This window comes from Copadichromis virginalis, linkage group LG3 (assembly GCF_057382275.1).
Source record: "Copadichromis virginalis isolate Kocher_CV1m ecotype Utaka linkage group LG3, C_Virginalis_male_GT1.1, whole genome shotgun sequence".
Classification (NCBI taxonomy): Eukaryota; Metazoa; Chordata; class Actinopteri; order Cichliformes; family Cichlidae; genus Copadichromis; species Copadichromis virginalis.
The window spans coordinates 2,281,362-2,302,606 of NC_140620.1; the positions used below are offsets into that span (position 1 = coordinate 2,281,362).

Genomic DNA, 21,245 nt, shown 5'->3' on the forward strand with positions numbered 1-21,245 from the left:
ATGCTGTCCTCACAGAAGTGGATATAGGAGGTGACAGTGTCCGTAAACTCGTCCAAGCTGTTAGAAGCAGCCTTCATTGTGTCCCAGTCTGTATACTCCAAACACGTGCGAAGCTCCTCCACAGCCTCGTTGCTCCACAGTTTTTTCGTCCTCACGACAGGTTTGGAGAGCTTCAGCCTCTCTCTGTATGCGGGGATCAGGTGGATCATGGCGTGGTAAGAAAGTCCGAGTGAAGCGCGGGGCACCGCGCGATAGACCCCGCTGATCGTGCTGTAACAGTGGTCTAATGTCCTCTCCTCTCTGGTCGGGCATTTAATATAGAAACTCTGAGAAACTCTGAGAAAATGAGAAACTCTGTCTCTCTATGATGATCTTTTAATAAGATAAGATAAGATAAGATAACCTTTATTAGTCCCACACGTGGGAAATTTGTTTTGTCACAGCAGGAAGTGGACAGTGCAAAAGTTATGAGGCAAAAATTAGAATACAATAAGAATAAATACAGTACACAACTGTACAGAATAGAATAAAATAAAATACTATATACAGTAGAATAAAATAAAAATAAATATACAATAAGATAAAAATAGAATACAAATACAAATACTATATACAACTGAGTAAAAATACAACGATGACAGAAAGGATTATTGCACTTAGCATTATTGCATATGTATGGATGTGTGTGCTTGATCAGTTAAAGTCTTTATTATGGAGTCTGACAGCAGTGGGGAGGAAAGACCTGTGAAATCTCTCCGTCCCACACCGTGGGTGCCGCAGTCTCCCACTGAAGGAGCTGCTCAGTGCTGTCACAGTCTGCTGCATGGGGTGGGAGACGTTGTCCAACAGGGATGACAGCTTAGCCGCCGTTCTCCTGTCACTCACCACCTCCACTGGGTCCAGAGGGCATCCTAGAACAGAGCTGGCCCTTCGGATCACCCTGTTCAGTCTCTTCCTGTCCCCAGCAGAGATGCTGCCGCCCCAGCAGACCACACCATAAAAGATAGCAGAAGCCACAACAGAGTCATAGAAGGTCTTCAGGAGTGGGCCCTCCACTCCAAACGACCTGAGTCTCCGCAGCAGGTACAGCCTGCTCTGCCCTTTCCTGTAGAGGGCGTCTGAGTTATGAGTCCAGTCCAGTCTATTGTTCAGATGAACACCAAGGTACCTGTAGCTGTCCACAGCCTCAATGTCCATACCTTGGATCTTCAGTGGTTGCAGTGGAGAATGCTTGTGCCTGCGGAAGTCTACCACCAGTTCCTTGGTTTTACTGGCGTTGATCTGGAGGTAGTTCAGCTGGCACCAGTCCACAAAGTCTTGGGTCAGACCTCTGTACTCCTTGTCGTCCCCATCAGTGATGAGGCCGACTATTGCAGAGTCATCAGAGAACTTCTGCAGGAAGCACTGGGTGGAATTGTGGGAGAAGTCTGCAGTGTAGATGGTGAAGAGGAACGGAGCCAGAACCGTTCCCTGTGGGGCCCCCGTACTGCAGACGACCCTGTCCGACACACAGCCCTGAGTTCTCACATACTGTGGTCGGTCGGTGAGGTAGTCCAAAATCCAGGTAGTGAGGTGATGGTCCACTCCAGAGTTCACCAGCTTGTCCTTTAGAACCAAGGGAAGAATGGTGTTGAAGGCACTGGAGAAATCAAAGAACATGATTCTCACAGTGCTTCCAGCGGTCTCCAGGTGAGCGAGGGAACGATGTAGGAGGTGAATGACGGCATCATCCGCTCCAATGCCAGGCTGGTAGGCAAACTGAAGTGGGTCCAGTGATGAGCTTATTAGGCGCCGAAGCTGAGCCAGGACCAACCGCTCCAGGGTCTTCATCAGGTGGGATGTCAGAGCCACCGGCCTGTAGCTGTTGAGGTCCTTGGGGCGTGAAGTCTTTGGCACTGGTACAACACAGGAGGTTTTCCAGAGCTGTGGGACTCTTCCCAACCTCAGGCTCAGGTTGAAGAGGTGCTCCATCACCCCACACAGTTGGTCCGCGCAGGACCTGATGACCCTCGAGCTGATGCCATCTGGGCCCGCTGCCTTCTTGCCATTAATCCTCCTCAGTTCCCTCCTAACCTGGGTGGTTGAGAGAGACAGGCTGGAGCCTTGTGTTGAGTGTGTATTGGATGCTGCAGTTGGGGGTGGGGGGGAGTGAGCAGGGTGAATAGAGGAGGTGTGAAGTGTCAGAGGTGGAACAGCAGCAGTGGGGGTGGGTGAGCCTGCAGCCGATGTTGTAGACTGCCTCATGGCTGAATCAAATCTGTTGAAGAAATGATTCAGTTCATTTGCCCACGTCACATCCCTCCCAGGCAGAGAGTTCTGCTGTTTGTGGCCCGAGATGGTTCTGAGGCCTCTCCAGACTTCACCAACGTTGTTTTGTTGAAGCTGGTTCTCCATCTTCTGCCTGTAGCTCTCCTTCCCATTCCTTATCAGTCCCCTCAGCTCTCTCTGCACCCTTTTCAACTCCTCTTTGTCTCTGGATTTGAAGGCCCTCCTCTTCTGCTTGAGGACGGTTTTAATTTCTGGGGTAATCCAAGGTTTGTTGTTGGAGAAACACCGTACAGTCCTGGTAGGTACAGTGTTATCCACACAGAAGTTTATATAGTCAGTAATGCATGTAGTAAGGCTGTCGATGTCCTCACCGTGGTCATCACAAATCACCTCCCACACAGTCGACTCAAAACAATCCTTAAGAGCCTCCTCGCTCTCCTCTGACTCTGTACTCTGTATCTCTGTACTGTGCGGGTGGCTGGTGGCTCCCTGCGCACTAAGGGCTCATACACAGGGACAAGGTGCACCAGGTTGTGATCAGATCTGCCCAGGGGAGGGAGAGGTGATGAACTGTATGCCTCTTCTGCATTGGCATACAGTAAGTCCAGTGTTTTATTGACTCTGGTTGGGCAGGTCACATACTGGGTGAAGGTGGGCAGTGTGGAGTCCAGTGAGGCATGATTGAAGTCCCCTGATATTATGAGAAGGGCTCTCGGTGATTGTGTTTGCAGTCTGCTGACCACAGAGTGGAGAGAGTCACAGGCTGCATCCGCGTTGGCCGAGGGGGGGACATACGCTGTTATCGCGATAACTCACGGGGCAGGTAGTACGGACGCATGCTAACGGCTAACAGCTCAATGTCTCTGCTGCAGAGTTGCTCTTTTACAGTGATGTGCCCAGGGTTACACCATCTGTCGTTCACAAAAACTGCCAGTCCCCCTCCTTTCCTCTTACCGCTGTCTCTGGTCCTGTCCGCTCGCAGCAGCTGGAATCCCGGTAGTGTCACGCTTGTGTCCGGAGTTAGCGATGTTAGCCACGACTCCGTTAGCATCATGATGCTACATTGCCGGTACTCCCTCTGTGACCAGGTTAGCGACGTGAGCTCATCCATCTTATTGGGCAAAGATCTTACGTTTCCAATAATTACAGAAGGAAGAGATGGTCGATAACGTCTCCTCCTCGGGCGACGGCGCTCCTTCCCAGCACGACACCCCCGTCTTTTCCTCCTCAGCTCGCTGGGAATATCGGGTCTGTCCGCCGGCAGTACCGCTGCAGGACGCAGCGCTAACAGCTGATCCTTACTGTAAACAAAGGATCTCTGCTCTGGGACCCCAGACACGGGTGAAAAAAGTAGAAATAAACTGAGAAAAACGACCAGGACTAGTACAAAACGGTAGAACATGGTTGCAGAGTCTAATTACTAATACGTTAGTTATAAAAAAAAATTACGAGAAAAAAGATAAGAAAGAAAGAAACTCAGAATGAGCAGAGCTGCTGTAACAGGCTGCCGCACACGGGGGGCGCCGGAAGTAGTATACACATTTATCTGAATGATCTGTTGCCAGGTAACATAATCAGTTGCAAAATGTTCCTTCAGCTGTTTATGTTTAGTACAACTGACCCCTCCAGACTTTTGTCCCCCCACCCTGCATACTATATTGCTTGCATCAAATTCTAAATGACTCATCATAGTTTGAACTAGAGATGGACCGATCCGATATTACGTATCGGTATCGGTCCGATACTGACCTAAATTACTGGATCGGATATCAGTGAGAAATAAAAAATGTAATCCGATCCATTAAATATCAAAAAAGCACCTCACAAAACTTGCGACACGGCGTAACTCGGCTCATAACCGAAGCACGTTGGAGCAGTGTGCTCACGTGATAGAGCGGCTGTGTGTATTTGTAGCCTCACCAGCATTTTATCTCCGGGGAAGTTTTCCCAGAGAGAAGTAAACCAAGTGTGTAAGTTCATCTCTGAATGTTTGTAAAGCATTCCCGCGTTAAGCTTAACAACCGATATATGGAGCGACTCTCTCTCTCTCTCTCTCTCTCTCTCTCTCTCTCCTGCTGCTACTTCAATCATGAAACTGATCAATGATCAGCTGATCGGCTTTTCTGTCGCAAGTCCGTCTCTCTTGTTTGTTTTTGGCCCACTTTGCACCAGAAAGAGGAAACCAGCGGCTGAACAACAGCAGCACATTTAAGCTTGATCAGCTGTTGTTAGAATTTATTTAATATTACTTTCTACACCAGGATCTTTTTCTACGTAGCTGACGGCTGTAACTGTGCAGGGGCGGATCTAGCAAAGTTTAGCCAGGGGGGCCGATAGGGCATTAACAGGGAAAAGGGGGCACAAAGACATACTTTTATTTCTTATTCTCATTTAAAATGTCGAGCTTTTAATAAATAATTATCTGACACCCAAAGTTTTAATTTGATGTAAAATGTATAGAAGTCCATTACTGTATATAGTAACTGTTAAGTCTAATATACCCTAGTAAGCTGTAGTACTTTTTCCTTTGGGAAGGTACCATCTGTGCAGTCTGCAGTTCTGTTGAAGAAAGATGTTGAATCTATTTAATTATTCTTGAAAAATAATTGATTTCTGTGCATTTTCTTTCACACTGCATCAAATTAAGGTTGATTACGTCGATTAAGCATCATGAGGTGTTATTTTAAAGTACTCTTTAAAATACCAGAATAGGGAGGATGTTGTTGAGGATCAGTTTTGCTGAACTATGAAATATTTTGGGTGCAGTGTATTTTTTACATACAGGTATAACAGAATAGCTTTAGTGTTGTTGTTTATTTAAACTTGAGTATGAACTTATACAAAATGCAGCAACACATTAAAAAAAGTTTTATTGATTAAAAACACTATATCGGATTCATATCGGTATCGGCAGATATCCATATTTATGATATCGGTATCGGACATAAAAAAGTGGTATCGTGCTATCTCTAGTTTGAACATTTAATATATTTTATAGATTAGACTGTGAATGAGATTTGATTCTAATTTTGGTTTATTCTTGTATCAGTGATTTTCTTTCTTTATTGTTCTTTCCAGGCAGACAAGACTGGCTGTGCAACTGTTTCCTTCAACATGTCAATTTTTACTAAAATAGACCAAAAGGTGCTTGAAGATGTTCTGGATATCAGGGCCAAAGTTGAAGAAGAGGGAACAGGTAAGGTTTTTTATTTCTTTATAATGACACATTAATGTGTATTTAACCAAAAAGGCATTCACAGGATTGTAACATGAACGTTTTTACATTCAGGTGTTTCACTCCCTCAAGAGAAGAGAGTCACGATTTCTTACGTCCTTGGAAAAGTGTCTTTTATTAACGTGCCCAAGGTTTGGGAACGGGGATCTAATGTGGAAGGAAAAGTAAGCCTAACATGTTGTTTTCAGCTCAGTTTGTCGTACAAAGCACATTTAAATTGTTTGTATTTTCCATTGATAGAGCATTGTGTTCTTCAACAGGTCAGAGCAGTGTACCACAATAATACACCAGTTTGTGACGCACCGGTCTACCTGTTCACGGGAGAAATGTGGCAAGCACGCTCACTACAAAATCTGACAACTGACAGCAACGGTGTGGCCTCATTTTCTTTCAGCACTGATAACTTTGACCAGGATATCCAACTCCATGTGAGCTGACACCCGGAAACAATGTGTAATTTAATGCAGCCATGACAGCAGCCTGAAGCCACAGTTGGTTTGTGATAGGCTGCAAATGTCCAAATACCTCCCACAGTAGGAAGCTGCAATCCTGAAACAGTTTATGACTCATCTTCCTCCACCTTTGCCTTGCTTATAAAGCCTCGTTGTCCAATGTTATTTGTAGATCAAGTTTTTAAATTTTTGTTTCCTATCCCCAACTAGGCAAGCCTGACACCAACACTGGGCTACCCAGGATATAGAACTGCATACTATGACAGGGGATTTCACACATTATTCATGTCCCAGCCGTCTTCTCCTGATATTAAAACAATCAGCTCTCTAGAGGTACAGACGAAGGATAAACCAGCTCCCTGTGATGCAGAAGAAGACGTATCAGTCAACTACACTATAGTGGGAGAGTCTCCGGGGTCTGTGGATGTCATTTATCTGGTGAGTTATCTCTGGGTTTACTACAAAGTTGAACATGACCAGACTTTTTGTGTGTTTGCTAAAAAAGTACTGTTGTAATGCCCATCATGATTGAAGAAGAAACTTTCAGTCCATCATGAGAATCCAGCAGCTTCAATCTATTTCAGCATAAATACTGATCGAGCCCAAACTATATGCTTTAGCAAAAAGGAAAACTAGGGAGGGCGCCTGTCTCCTGAATCCAAAGTGGAAGCTGGTTCCACAGACTTCAGGTCTGGTCCCTGTGCTTTGTCCCTCATCATTTTCTGTCAGCTTAGTAATTAGCCTCAGTGTTTAGTCCTTTGGTCATGATATCCTTAGTTTTCTCTCTCTGTTAAGTATTTAAATTCTTAGGCCTTCTTAGTTTTAGTCATCTGGGTTCTGCTCTCAGTTAAAGTTGTTTGTATTTTAGCCCTCATTATAGTTATTGTGCTTTTCCTGTGTCCCCTGCACTTTTGACTGATTGACTGATGACCTTTATTGATCCAGAAGGAAATTGGGTTAAAGGCTGCCAGCACTGCAGCGCCATCTTACCCTTCCAGCCATACATACATTGCACAAACATCACATGGGGACAACAGGTCAGAAGAGGTAGAACAGTGGAAATACCCAATACACGAGGAAAGACGAGGAGAAAAAAGACCCACCCAGACTGAGCCCTTAAAGGGAGATCGGTTTGAGAACAGAAAAAACACCTCAGCACACGAATCTTCAAATCTCACAACAAAAAAGACATCAGAGGCATCATTAAGAAGAAAAGTCTTGATCCTAATGTTCTTTCTAACTTCAGGCCAGTTTCTAAACTCGCTTTTATGTCCGCAATTTTGGCAAAAGTTGTTCTCAAGCAACGTCCGACCTTTTTAGATGTTTGTGGCATTTGTGAAGCATTCCAGTCTGGTTTTAAATCTTGTCCTGAGACTGCACTTTTACGAGTTTTTAATGATCTTCTTATAACTGTAGACTCAGGTTGTTCTGTTGTTTTAGTCCTTTTAGATCTGACTGCTGCCTTTGACACAGTTGATCACAACATTCTCTTATGGAGACTCAAGCACGTTGTTGGTCTTAAAGGCTCAGTTTTATCATGGTTTAAATCATACCTGTCAGAGAACTCTTGGGTTATGCCCCTCTTCCTCTGCCCCTGTGTGTTGTGGTGTGCCACAGGGCTCTGTTTGGGGTCCAGCTCTGTTCTCCTCATACATGCTGCCTTTTTTATTTTCAGTTCATTTCAGTTCATTTTTATTTCAAACATTTCAAACATGTGCCTTCACAACCATTACAAAATATCATTCCACTATTTGTTTGAAAAGGAGTAGGCAGAAGTATTTACTTATTTGTCCCTACCCCCTCAAGTTTTACCTCTCATTCATTTAATTTTTTTAAAATTATTATTATTTTTATTCCTATATTTAGGAAATACAACATTCCCTTTCATTGTTATGCTGATGACATCCAAATTTGCTTCCCTTGAATCTGGATGTCTCTTAACCTTTTAATTCAAACACATTGATGTCCACAGATATCAGTGCTAGTTCATTCTTGTTTTTAAATGATTTCTGTCTTCCAGGTGTTGTCCAGAGGAGCTGTCACCATGCAAGGACAAAAACAGGTTGAAGTGCGAGACAGATCAGGTAATATTCCCATATTTCCACAAATGCCACAGCCAAGCATTGACGTTGGTCTGTTTTGTTGATCTGTGGATGCATGTTTGGACCTGTGTTTCAGTGAATGAGGGCCAGGTGTCCTTTAAAGTCAGAGTGTCTCCTGAGATGGCTCCAGAGTTCCAGGTTGTGGCTTATGCCGTCCTGCCAAGTGAGGATGTAATTGCCCACAGTGCTGACTTCTCTACTGACAAATGCTTCAGCAACAAGGTGAGTGTAATTCTAGAGGTGTGCTGTGTGTTTGGCGTCTGCAGTCATGCCATGTCGTTCAAATCAAAGTCATCTCCAGGTGGCTAAATCACCTGAGGATTTCTAGCATATACTGGTTGTTGTGGACTGGTTGTTGCACAGCTGTTTCTACTCTACCTGAGGATTTCTAGCATCAGTAAATGGACTGGTTGTTCCACAGCTGTTTCTACTCTACCTGAGGACTCAAATTGCTTCTTTATATGACCTCATGACCCGCTCACTCCCATTTATACAAGCACTTTTTCAATGATGATGCAAGTCCTACCTATCTAACACTGACACAGTGTTCATACAGTGTCCAACGTGGGCTACAGCCATCACATGGGACTCATGATTTGTCACTCACCACAGTGAAGCAGCTCATTTAGCCAGCAGTGAGTGGGGAGTTTTCACAGTCACTAAACTTCTACGGGTGTTTTGTGTGTGTCAGGTGTCAGTGGAGTTTTCACCGTCTTCAGCCGTCCCAGGTGAAGAGACCAACATGCAGGTGACGGCCCTGCCACGTTCTCTGTGTGGTGTGAGCGCCATCGACAAGAGCGTTCTCATCAAGGAGCCTGGGAAGACTCTGGATGCAGATAAGGTAACTGCTGATATTAACACCAGTGAGGTGGACACATCCCTTATTTCCAGAGCCCGTAGTGTCGTGAGTTACCAGCAGCTCACGTCTGGGCAGTCGTACATTGAACTGTTTTAAACAGTCAAATGCTGAGTTTGTCTAAAAACAAACTGGTATAAAAAAATACAAGGTTACAAATGCATGTGTCTGTGATGATAGTCAGGTAAATGCATCACCTGCCAGTCAGTGTCTACAGGGAGTGCAGAATTATTAGGCAAATGAGTATTTTGTCCACATCATCCTCTTCATGCATGTTGTCTTACTCCAAGCTGTATAGGCTCGAAAGCCTACTACCACTTAAGCATATTAGGTGATGTGCATCTCTTTAATGAGAAGGGGTGTGGTCTAATGACATCAACACCCTATATCAGGTGTGCATAATTATTAGGCAACGTCCTTTCCTGTGGCAAAATGGGTCAAAAGAATTCAATTCAATTCAATTCAATTCAATTCAATTTTATTTATATAGCGCCAAATCACAACAAAAGTCGCCTCAAGGCGCTTCATAGATACAGAGAAAAACCCAACAATCATATGACCCCCTATGAGCAGCACTTTGGCGACAGTGGGAAGGAAAAACTCCCTTTTAACAGGAAGAAACCTCCGGCAGAACCAGGCTCAGGGAGGGGCGGGGCCATCTGCTGCGACCATTTGGGGTGAGAGAAGGAAGACAGGATAAAGACATGCTGTGGAAGAGAGACAGAGGTTAATAACAGATATGATTCAATGCAGAGAGGTCTATTAATACATAGTGAGTGAGAAAGGTGACTGGAAAGGAAAAACTCAATGCATCATGGGAATCCCCCGGCAGCCTACATCTATTGCAGCATAAAGATAGTGTCTGTCTCCTGAATCCAAACTGGAAGCTGGTTCCACAGAAGAGGGGCCTGAAAACTGAAGGCTCTGCCTCCCATTCTACTTTTTAATACTCTAGGAACAACAAGTACTGTATTTTCACGACCATAAGACGCACTGTACTAAAAGGCGCAGTCTTAGTTATGTGTGCCATTACTGTATTTAACACACACATAAGGCGCACTGGATCATAGGGCGCATACAAGTACCGTATGCGTATTTAAAAATAAAGCGGGAGCAAACCTGAGTTCGGTACCTTACTTACATTTCTATTACCGGTAATCGTCATCATCAACAACACACAAGCATACAAGTATGCATATTTAAAAATAAAGCAGGAGCAAAACAAAGTTTGGTACTCACATTTTTATCATCAATCAAACCCATCGAAGTCCTCATCCTCTGTGTCTGAATTGAACAGCTGCGCTAAATCTCCATCAAACATTCCAGGTTCACTCCCAGGCCGCTCGCAGCCTTACTTTGAATGGGCGGTTCACACCGATGTCCAGCAGTTGGAGTTCCTTTGTCAGGCCTCCCGGAATGACAGCAAGCTCACAGTTCATTTGTTTCACTAGTTTTTTCACATCGGCTGTGAGGTGGGCACGCATAGAGTCACAGATTAAGAGCGATGGTGATGCGTGGAAAAAACCACCTGGTCTCCTTACATACACCTCCCTCAGCCACTCTTTCATCATTTCCTCATCCATCCAGCCCTTTTCATTTGCCTTAATGATGATTTCTGCTGGAAACTTCTCTTTAGGCAAAGTATTTCGCTTAAAAATCACCATAGGCGGCAGTTTCTGTCCATTAGCATGGCAGCCAAGCACAACAGTAAAAGAAGACTTTTCATACCCCGTTGTGCGTATCGCTACCGTGCTGGTCCCCTTCTTCTCCACAGTGTGACTCACCGGGATGTCAAAAGTGAGCGGGACCTCGTCCATGTCAGTGATGTGGCTGGGCTGGATGTGTTTGCTGCAGTAGGAGCGGAAGATGGCCAGCTTTTCCTTATAATCCGCTGGAAGTTGCTGCGCTACCGTAGTCCTGGTCCGGATGGAAAAATGGCACCGTTTCATAAAACGAAAGCACCAAGACGGACCTCCTTGGAAATGTTCAATGTTCATCTCTTCAGCTAGTGAAACTGCTTTTAGCCGAATGGTGACTGTCGAAACGCTTCTCCCGCTCGTTCTTTGCTCGATGATCCACCGCTCGAGTCTTTCCTCCAACTCGGGCCACCTCGCCTTATGTCCGCGGAAACTCAGCTGCGTTTTCTTGACCTGCCGGAGCTTGTTTTCTAGCTTCCTCCATTTGCGAACCATCGATTCGTTAATCTTAAATTCTCTCCCCGCTGCTTGATTTCCATGTTCTTCCGCATAGCTGATGGCCTTCAGTTTAAACTGTGCTTCATAAGCGTGTCTCTTTGCCATTTTCAGGGTTGTTAAAACAACGATGTTCCACATAATGCACATACCTGTCCTTTTATACAGGTATGTGCGATTGTCCGGTATATACGATCAATGCCCACACTTCACCCTTTAGCGTTCTCATGGTGTTCTCTACTACGTCCTCCTTACAACACACAGGGCGCACTGCGCTATAGGGCGCGCCGTACTTTTTGAAGAAAATCTAAGACTTTTAAGTGTGCCTTATGGTCGTGAAAATACGGTAGGCCTGCAGAGCGAGAGCGAAGTGCTCTAATAGGGTGATATGGTACTACAAGGTCATTAAGATAAGATGGGGCCTGATTATTTAAGACCTTGTATGTGAGGAGCAGGATTTTGAATTCAATTCTGGACTTAACAGGAAGCCAATGAAGGGAAGCCAAAACAGGAGAAATCTGCTCTCTCTTTCTAGTCCCTGTCAGGACTCTTGCTGCAGCATTTTGGATTAGCTGAAGGCTTTTCAGCAAGTTTTTTGGACATCCTGATAATAATGAATTACAGTCGTCCAGCCTGGAAGTAATAAATGCATGAACTAGTTTTTCAGTGTCACTCTGAGACAGGATATTTCTAATTTTAGAGATGTTGCGCAAATGGAAGAACGCAGTCTTACATATTTGTTTAATATGTGCGTTGAAGGACATGTCCTGGTCAAAAATGACTCCAAGGTTCCTCACAGTGTTACTGGAGGCCAAGGTAATGCCATCCAGAGTAAGAATCTGGTTAGATACCATATTTCTAAGATTTTCAGGGCCGAGTACAATAACCTCAGTTTGATCTGAATTAAGAAGCAGAAAGTTAGCGGCCATCCTAGTCTTTATGTCTTTAAGACATTCCTGCAGTTTAACTCATTGGTGTGTGTTATCTGGCTTCATGGACAGATAGAGCTGGGTGTCATCTGCATAGCAGTGTAAATGTATGCTATGTCTTCTAATGATGCTGCCTAAGGGAACCATGTATAATGTACACAGTCGAGCAGGGCGATATGGCCAAAAATATTTATCACGACATATATTTGAAAATTTGCGATAACGATATAACTGACGATATAATTGATGCGAGACAAAATACAACTCCACAACATTACTAGCGCAAAAAGACAACCTTCCATTTATTTTCACTTAAACAAGAAGCTGGTTTTTATGTACATTAAAGCTTTATAAAAATGTAACAGTGCAAATGCAAATTCCTTGCTGAAAGTTTAACCAAAAGGCATTTCCAGTAGAAATGGGCTGACATATCCTGAGCATAACCATGTATAGCATACCCAGATAGCAAGGAAACATTGAAACAATGTTGAGTCAATATCAGGCTGTGTCATTGAACCAACGTTGAAGTGTGACGTTGACCTAACGTCACTCTTGCACCCTTTTTTAATGTTGAAACAACGTCAGGTTTTGATGTTGAATCAATGTTGAAACCTGACGTTGATTCAACGTTATATTTTCTAATACTGCTGACATTGAAACAATGTCAGATTCTGATATTGAAACACTGTTGAGCTATGGTGTTCATTTTCCGCCTCTTTCGCACAGTTGCTTTTTATTAAAACAGTTAAATCATGACTGGAAATCTACCTTTCTTTATAGGTATTTTAACCAATACTAAACTACTGCATGTTTCCATCAATACTTCAACCACCTAAACACATAATTGTACTTATTCCTTAAATTGGACACCCTTTATAAAAAAAAACCCAAATGTCTCACAATGTATCATGTCAATATTAATATCCTAAAATAAGAAAGCATTGCATGTGATGTAACAGAGAAAAAAAATAAACAAAAAAAGGTCAATAGGCATGTTTCGTTTGCTAAATACTTTATTAAAAGACAGTTTCCGATTTACGTTTATATGATTCACAGAAGTTTGTAATTTTTTGCATGATGTGCGTCCTGCACCACCCAAACGATCTGGGGCATATCGGAGCCATTTCTGCACTGCTTGTGCAAAGACTAACTCGGACATAGAGTTTGCCCCTAACTGCTGCGTCAGGCTCCAATCAAGGCAAAGCGTCTCACCTATAGACACATTTTAAGAGATGGAATTAGCGTGTCTCATGTCTTAAATGTGTATGCAAGTGCTTGTGTGTTTAATCAACAGGCCGTTGTTATGTATTTAAATCACATCTGACAGCTATTACACTTTATAGTTACAAAGTGTACATAACCTTTATATACTTACCATTGCCTTATTTGCCTCTTGTGATTGAAGAGCTGGCTCTGCATTGTTTAGCTCCTCAATGTTGTGCAAGGGCAAATCCAGAGCCAGTACCCCAGCATCTACCGATTCATTGCAGCCGGTATTGCGGATGGCTCTGACCTCCTCACGGAGTTCGTTAACAGCTCTCGTCAGGTCTGACAGAAAAATATGCTTTTTTTTAAAGTATTTAAGAATACAGACAACTTGTCAAACGTTTCCTTGTGTCACACACAGATATGTACAAAGACACTAGACAGTATTTTATTACCTGGTATTTTCACTCGAGGGGCCTGGGGAAACCATTTTTTTTGTGGGCTGCTCATCCTCTGAGTCACTATATGTGTACAGGGGATTTGGTCTAAAGAAAAAAAGTTGAAAACGGTCATAAGTAATTACAAATGTGCTTTTGGAATATTTTTTCCTAAAGTTACAGTTTGATTTATAACAACACACACAGGAAACGGAGATGTGCAAGAAGGTACAGTATACAAGGAATTTTTGAATTGCACAAGTGTACACGGCTTTGCATTTATAAAAAGTTTACAAGCTTCCACTTTTTGGACTATATTATGTGGTGATATTGCAGTATGCAAGCACCACAGATATGTACAAAAGACAAGATCATAAATTCTTAGCAATCAAAGATATGTTTGTGAAATAAAAAAAGTTTTACTTGTGCTTTCTTTTATGACTGGTCTGAGTTTCAGCTTCGGACTGAAGGTCAGACGTATCACAGTGTTCACTTAGATATTTCTGAAGACTGCGTTCTGCTTCGTGAAATGTGTCTGGAAGTACAAACACAATGTATGGCCAGACATAAATTAGGACACGAAAAACTTGTTATTGTTACATTTATACAACACCAATCCAGATGATACCCACCATGGCTTATTAGAAGTCGGACTGGTGCATAGGTGAGCCATGTTGCACCAGGATGAACTCTCCTCTTTACTGCGTCGTGGATCCTGAATGTGTCTCACGGAGGATATGGAGGCCATGACAATTTCTCCCCATTTATCCATGATCTAGGGACTATTTCTGTACCACCAGTGCTAAACTGCACAATGCACCAGTCTTTCATTTTTATCTTTTTTTAATTTGGAGTCCTTTTTTGCCCTGTCTAGGATAAACAGGAAACAGATAATTACAATATATTTCATAGTCACTACAAAACTTGATCTATTGATTGAACTAAATAATAAATAATAGCTTAAAATGTATATAGGCAACAATTACAAGCAAACCCGTATATGTAAGCATTTAAACACTGAAGATAATAAAATTAGCAGTATTTTGTCTAAGTCTGCCATTGTAGGAATTCATGGCACCGAGACAAAAACTTGGCGCACAGTGTGGCGTCAAAATAGCCGCACACCTTTGACGCTGCGTTTTCTCCGTCTTCCTCGTCCACACGTAAATGCTAAACGCAGTTTACGTGTGGACAAAAGGTGCAAACGCAAGTTAGGTGAGCGTGCAGCGTAAAGTTTGAATTGAGTGCGAATCGAAGCGGGTGCTCTCCAATCATTAAAAGTAACAAAGTCATTGAACACATTTATACAGTTACCTTTACGTTTATCAATCATATATCACAGATTTACAATTTTTTGTAGTACTATGCTAAAAAGCAACTACAGAGCGAAAGTCTGGGTCAAGCGCCGAGGCGACGGCAAGAACAAAGGAACCCTCGAAGCGTTAAAGCTAGCTTTATAAGGGAATATAACGGAAAAGTATGAAACGAAAATGTTTTCTTTGTTGATAGACTTTGTTTGCAGTGCAATTTATTTGTTGCCGGATTGTAAGATGAAAGTAGACACAATTTCGGGCTCCCACATTTTATCCGAAACTTTACATTAACAAGTTTGTTTTTTTTTTACTGTTATTCAAATGCAACCGTGGAAATAACGAATAGAACAAAAGTCATTCATTCTTACCTTATACTAATCGTGGTGCAGGCCAGTGCAGTGCATGAACTGATGCCTTCTCCGGTCAATTCCGCTGAGAGTAAATCTAATGTCCCGGTCTACTGTACAAGACAATGGTTACCTGGAGGGATGTACCAATGTGATAGGGGTGCTGCGGAATAGTCCAAGTGGTAGCAGCTTTAATTTCCCGCTCAACCATAAATCGATGGTTTTTCAACGTGATTGTTGTCACCTTGTCAACTATAAATAGATCAACAATCAACGATGACAGAACAACAGTGAATCAATGTTATTTCAATGTCAGTGTCAGGTTTCATCAGTATTTCAAGGTTGTTTCAACATTGGTTTTGTGTTGACATTTCAATCCTGACGATTCTGATGGTTCAGATGGAAAATCAACATCTGTTCAATGTCTCCTTGCTATCTGGGTAACCATGTATAATATCCACTGAAGTTAAAAAGAGGTGCTTTGCAACATTAAACTGCAGTGTACAGTACGTAGTTTTCGGTGCACGGGATTATAACGCACATTAAGCGAAACAAAGCAGCCAGATAAATCAAACTTTATTAAACTCATTCTTCTTGCTTCCTCCACTTCTGTACCATTGATTCATTAATGTTGAATTCTCTGGCAGCTGCTCTATTCTATTCCCATGTTGTTGCAGTAAATGGTAAATGGCCTGTATTTATATACCGCTTTACTAGTCCCTAAGGACCCCAAAGCGCTTTACATATCCAGTCATCCACCCATTCACGCACACATTCACACACTGGTGGCAAGCTACATTGTAGCCACAGCCATCCTGGGGCGCACTGACAGAGGCGAGGCTGCCGGACACTGGCGCCACCGGGCCCTCTGACCACCACCAGTAGGCAACGGGTGAAGTGTCTTGCCCAAGGACACAACAACCGACTGTCCAAGCCGGGGCTCGAACCGGCAACCTTCCGATTACAAGGCGAACTCCCAACTCTTGAGCCACGATTGCCCCGATCATATATTAATGACTAACCTCGTATTGTGGATGGATTATCTCAGTTGTTCTCCTGACTGAAGTTTGGTCCGTTTACAGCATCCTGCCATGCGATTGCATTTGTCTCTAACCATGAAGAACCTTCACGTTAACTTTTATAAGTGGAAAAGTGTTAGTGTTCGTCCTCCAGCTTCAGTGTTTATGTTATGCTAACATAGCTGTGTCGCTAGCGATCACGTAGCACATCATTATATACCAGCTAGCCCAACTTCAGTAACCCTACAAACGTCACTGCTGATTAGTTTCCTGTTTTCATTTATGTTGGAAGTGATAGCAGAGCTGTACGTTTTAATTTTTTCAGAAATCTCTCAGTCAGAACATGCTATGTCATGCTTAGGTAACTAGCTAAACTAGCAAGCTAACTTCCGCTAGCTTCCTGCTAACTTCTAACTCCGTTAAATGTAATAAATTTTGTTTTCATGGATGCCTGGAAGTTAAACTTCATAGTTACACCTGGTAAAGCAGCAACGCTGTTCGTTTTATTAAAGATGAAAGAATTTAGACAGTTTTTAACTCTCAGTGATGCTGCAGTGTTTGTTTGACCAGAAGCATACAGAGTTTAGGACCCAGATTACTCCAAGACTTAAGAGCATCTTAGTCCGACAAATACGACAATAACGACGGCCGCTTGCATTTTCTGCAAAAAAATGTGCTTTGTCGTGTATCTGACGGACAAACACCAAACCAGTTCCACATCACTGAAGTTGCACCATTTTTACAAACCAATTCCGGTTCATCTGTTTCACTCAACAATCGGCCATGTGCGTATGAAAACAAAGGCACTGTGCATGCGCGTTTTACTCATATTCTATCACGATATTTCATTTTCCTATCATTGCCTAACATTATACCGGTATTACCGTGAACGGTATAATATGGCCCAGCCCTAGTACACAGAATTGGTCCTAGCACTGAACCCTGTGGAACTCCATAATTAACCTCAGTGTGTGAAGAGGACTCTCCATTTACATGCACAAATTGGAGTCTATTAGATAGCTATGATACAAACCACTGCAGTGCAGTACCTGTAATACCTACAGCATGTTCTAATTGCTCTAATAGGATATTATGGTCAACAGTATCGAATGCTGCACTAAGGTCTAGCAGGACAAGCACAGAGATGAGTCCACTGTCAGAGGCCATAAGAAGATCATTTGTAACCTTCACTAAAGCTGTTTCTGTGCTATGCTGAGCTCTGAAACCTGACTGAAACTGTTTCCTGAGGGTTTTCAGGAAACAGTGTTAAATGTTCAGGTTCTATGCCATATGTTAAAACAAGATCTAGAGTGTGATTAAAGTGGTGGGTGGGTTCTTTTACATTTTGAGAGAAACCAATTGAGTCTAATAACAGATTAAACGCCATGTTGAGGCTGTCATTTTAGCATCTACATGGATGTTAAAATCACCCACCATAATTATTTTATCTGAGCTCAGAACTAAATTAGATATAAAGTCTGAGAAATCAGACAGAAACTCTGTGTAAGGCCCAGGTGGGCGATAGATGATAACAAGTAAGACTGGTTTCTGAGTTTCACAGCTGGGGTGGACAATGTTAAGCATCAGGCTTTCAAATGAATTAAAAGTCTGTCTTGGTCTTTCATTAATTAATAGGCTGGTGTGAAAAATTGCTGCCACACCTCCCCCTCGGCCTGTGCTTCGAGATTTCTGGTAGTTAGAATGACTCAGGGGTGTTGATTCATTTAAACTAACATAATCATCCTGCTGCAACCAGGTTTCTGTAAGGCAGAGTAAATAAATTTGTTGATCAATTATTAAGTCATTTAATACCACCTTATACCTTTCAAATGTACTTAGACTAGAACCTCTGTCTAAGGAGCTTTTAACCTTTATTTGTATTGCTGCAGCTACCAGTGTCTTCCAGTTGGGTGATTCTCAGCTTCTTTCTTCGACCTCCGGGGTTCGACCACTCTTTAGTCATTGCACAGTTCTGGGGATTATTCTGCCCCGATTTCAAACAAAGATCTGTGTGTTTTGGGTTCACCACCGTGTCCCCCTTTTTACCAAGAGTCTCTCGAACCTCATTGGTCTGGTGTTCCTGGTTTTCGCCAACCCCTTCATGGTTATTGCTGTGTTTATGGGATCCATCTTCTCCAGGAGCCCAAACGCCATGACACTTGACCTCAGTTCCTGTCTCGGCAGTCCCTACATCTGTCTCTGCTGTAAAGGATCCGCATCTCCGTGTCCCCGTCTGGTGTCTGTTCCTTTCTCTGCAAGAGACATAAAACCAAAACACCTCTCTCCCTAGCCTTGATAATCTAATGTTGTTATCCATTGTTGTTCTAATGATTCAAATTTGGTTTAAAATATTATGTTCAGGACTCTCTGACCCAGGGACTTATTCTAATCATAATCTATGTGTGTGTAAAAGAAATCAAAAATTAATGAACCATTTCTAAGTCTAACACATTATATGCTTAAGTTTTACCATAGCTAAATTATTAAACACACAAATAAAGTCATAAGATGTTCATAAAACCATTGTTTGATGTTCGGACTCAATTCCCCCCTTTTTTGACACACTCCCATGTGTCAATTCATTGGAGCTAGAAAATTAAGAACTCTGTTCTGTCTCTATGTTTTGGAAAATTTTATGCTTGTTGTCAAAATTTGAAGAATTTTTATCATAAGTAAAAGTTATGGCGTTATCATCCCCCTCAGGGCTTAGCTTTCCCACTTTTAGTAATATTCCTCCCACAAATATTCGCAATTACCCTCCTTTGGTGTGAAAACTGTTGGTGTGGTCAAGTGGGTACTATAGAAACAAAAGCTCAGGACAGAACAGTTATCAGTCATGTACTTCATACAAATTTTGCATATGTTTTATTTCATATTGATCCTCTGAGTGTAATGGTACATTTTAATTTGAATTTATCCAAACTAAACACAATATTTTCTTTATTTACTTTGCTCTTGTTCTTTTTCAGTACCACATCCTATCAAATGTTCCTGTCGGTTATATTCTACTTTTAATAACTTACTATTTCAAGCGAGAACCTAAATCACGTGGACCAATGTTTGTTATTGCATATCTCTATTTCGAATATGGCAAGTCATTCATAGATATTGTTAAGGTTTTGGCGATTTTCCTCTATAAAATTTAATTGACTTTTTTACAGTGGCCTAAGTTAATAGTAACATATTCCAGTCATGAGTGACATCAAAAGTTTTCTCCACTGTAGCATTTGGCATTCCCAATAATATAACATGATACCTTAATCAAAACACAGCTAATATAGCACAGTTTTCTTAATGCAAACATCAGTAACTCAGAATCAGCAACCAAAGTGTTAAGTCTGCAGTTCATACTTATGTGAAGCTACAGTCTCCTCCTCCAGTCTCTCTTATCCTCCTGCTCCTGCAAAAACAAAACAAAACAAAACGAAGCATCCACCCTTCTCTTGCCGGCTGGGTGAATTGTTTGTCAGCATTTACTAATCCTCAAGTTGGTGCAGTCTTTGTCTCAGTCTCAAGTCAGTTAGTTTTAGTCGTCAGTCCATCACAGTCCAGTCACATGCATTCATCCACACACATTCATACCAGATTTTGCTGATAATGGAGTCTCACGCGCAACCTATTCGAGCATCCATCCCCAGCAAGATGACGTCATCATTTTAAAAGGAAAACAATTCTTTGTTCTTTTATTCTGGATTGACTCGCTGCAATCCTTTTAGACTCAGGACTTCTCATGTGATCAGTGTCCCATATAAGTGAATTTCTCTCAAGCCAATTACAATCATGGAGAAGCACACTTTGCAACTGTTTTTGTAAGAATATTTCATAGCGCTTTAAATTTCAATCTTTCAGGCCTGGTTTAAAGAGCTGATTGTTAAATCATGGACTCACAAAATATCAACATATCACCACCGGTGGATCACACCTCTCAGATTTTCTTATCTCAGTGCATTGTAACAAAAACGAAAACAGACATAACCAACAAAATACTACTAAAATAACACAAACTAGGGCCCGTTGCAGACATGTCCAAGCATAAAACTATCCCTCTCTCGCTTACGAGAAAGAACACAAGCCAAAGCTCACTGATAAAATCAAGCTAGCGTTAAGCAAAACCAAAAAATCAACCAGAAATTCACAGGAACTTTTGCTTCCTGCCGGGACAATATTGTGTGGGAATGAGAACCTCAGGTGCCGTAACACCTTTTGTTCCTCCTTGAATTAAAACTCAATCACAGAAAATGCCGTACTCCGACCTAAACCTAACACTATTAATTCATCATCCTCACTCTGTGCCACTGTTCCTCATCAGGGCTGTGTGAAGCACAGCAAAGAATTCAGTCAAGGCCTTGAGCCATAAACAGACATCACGCACAGACATTGTTTTCATAAACAAACCGTTTTAGACCTTATTCCTAAAATCTACATAAATGCCCCCTGGGTGACATATAACACATTCTACGTAATCAATGGTAATCAATGGCTCCTCATAAAATTATGTATTGGGATGTTTGTGTGCAGCATTTTGCATATCAGCATAAGCAAAGCATTCTTCATTGCATCAGCGTGTATGTGTGTGTGAGTGTGTATATGTGTGTGTGCGTGTGGATCACTCTTCATTGCACAAGCGTGTGCATGTGTATGTGTGTGCATCACTTCTCAGTGAATCAGCATTCCCGTGTGTGTGTGTGTGTGTGCGTGTGTGTGTGTGTGTGTGTGTGTGTGTGTGTGTGTGTGTTCATCACTTCCCTGTTCTGCTGTTCTGGGTAAACCACGGCCTGAAGCATGCCCTGGGGTCCTGCCCCCCCCCCCTCCTTTTCAGTTTGTTTGCGACCATTGCTGCTGCTGCTGCTCAAAGTTCTGTCCATCCTGGTTCTGACCCCAATTGGGGC

General features: G+C 42.4%; 1 protein-coding gene and 1 long non-coding RNA gene across 2 annotated transcripts in view; one reads left to right on the forward strand and one right to left on the reverse strand.

Moving 5' to 3' along the window:
• LOC146712276 (alpha-2-macroglobulin-like) overlaps nucleotides 1-21,245 on the forward strand; it is a 65,918-nt gene that overhangs the window by 16,508 nt on the left and 28,165 nt on the right. The window contains exons 9-15 of the mRNA XM_085451994.1: nucleotides 5,347-5,464; nucleotides 5,558-5,667; nucleotides 5,764-5,931; nucleotides 6,166-6,393; nucleotides 7,976-8,039; nucleotides 8,134-8,279; nucleotides 8,749-8,898. Of these exons, the coding sequence (XP_085308120.1) occupies nucleotides 5,347-5,464; nucleotides 5,558-5,667; nucleotides 5,764-5,931; nucleotides 6,166-6,393; nucleotides 7,976-8,039; nucleotides 8,134-8,279; nucleotides 8,749-8,898 (984 nt within the window). The remainder of the gene's footprint in view (nucleotides 1-5,346; nucleotides 5,465-5,557; nucleotides 5,668-5,763; nucleotides 5,932-6,165; nucleotides 6,394-7,975; nucleotides 8,040-8,133; nucleotides 8,280-8,748; nucleotides 8,899-21,245) is intronic.
• On the reverse strand, nucleotides 13,155-15,439 carry LOC146712278 (uncharacterized). Its single transcript, XR_014919025.1, has 6 exons — nucleotides 15,359-15,439; nucleotides 14,310-14,547; nucleotides 14,101-14,212; nucleotides 13,696-13,785; nucleotides 13,410-13,582; nucleotides 13,155-13,246 (listed from the first exon to the last, which is right to left on the reverse strand). It is a non-coding gene; the product is annotated as an uncharacterized LOC146712278 (long non-coding RNA).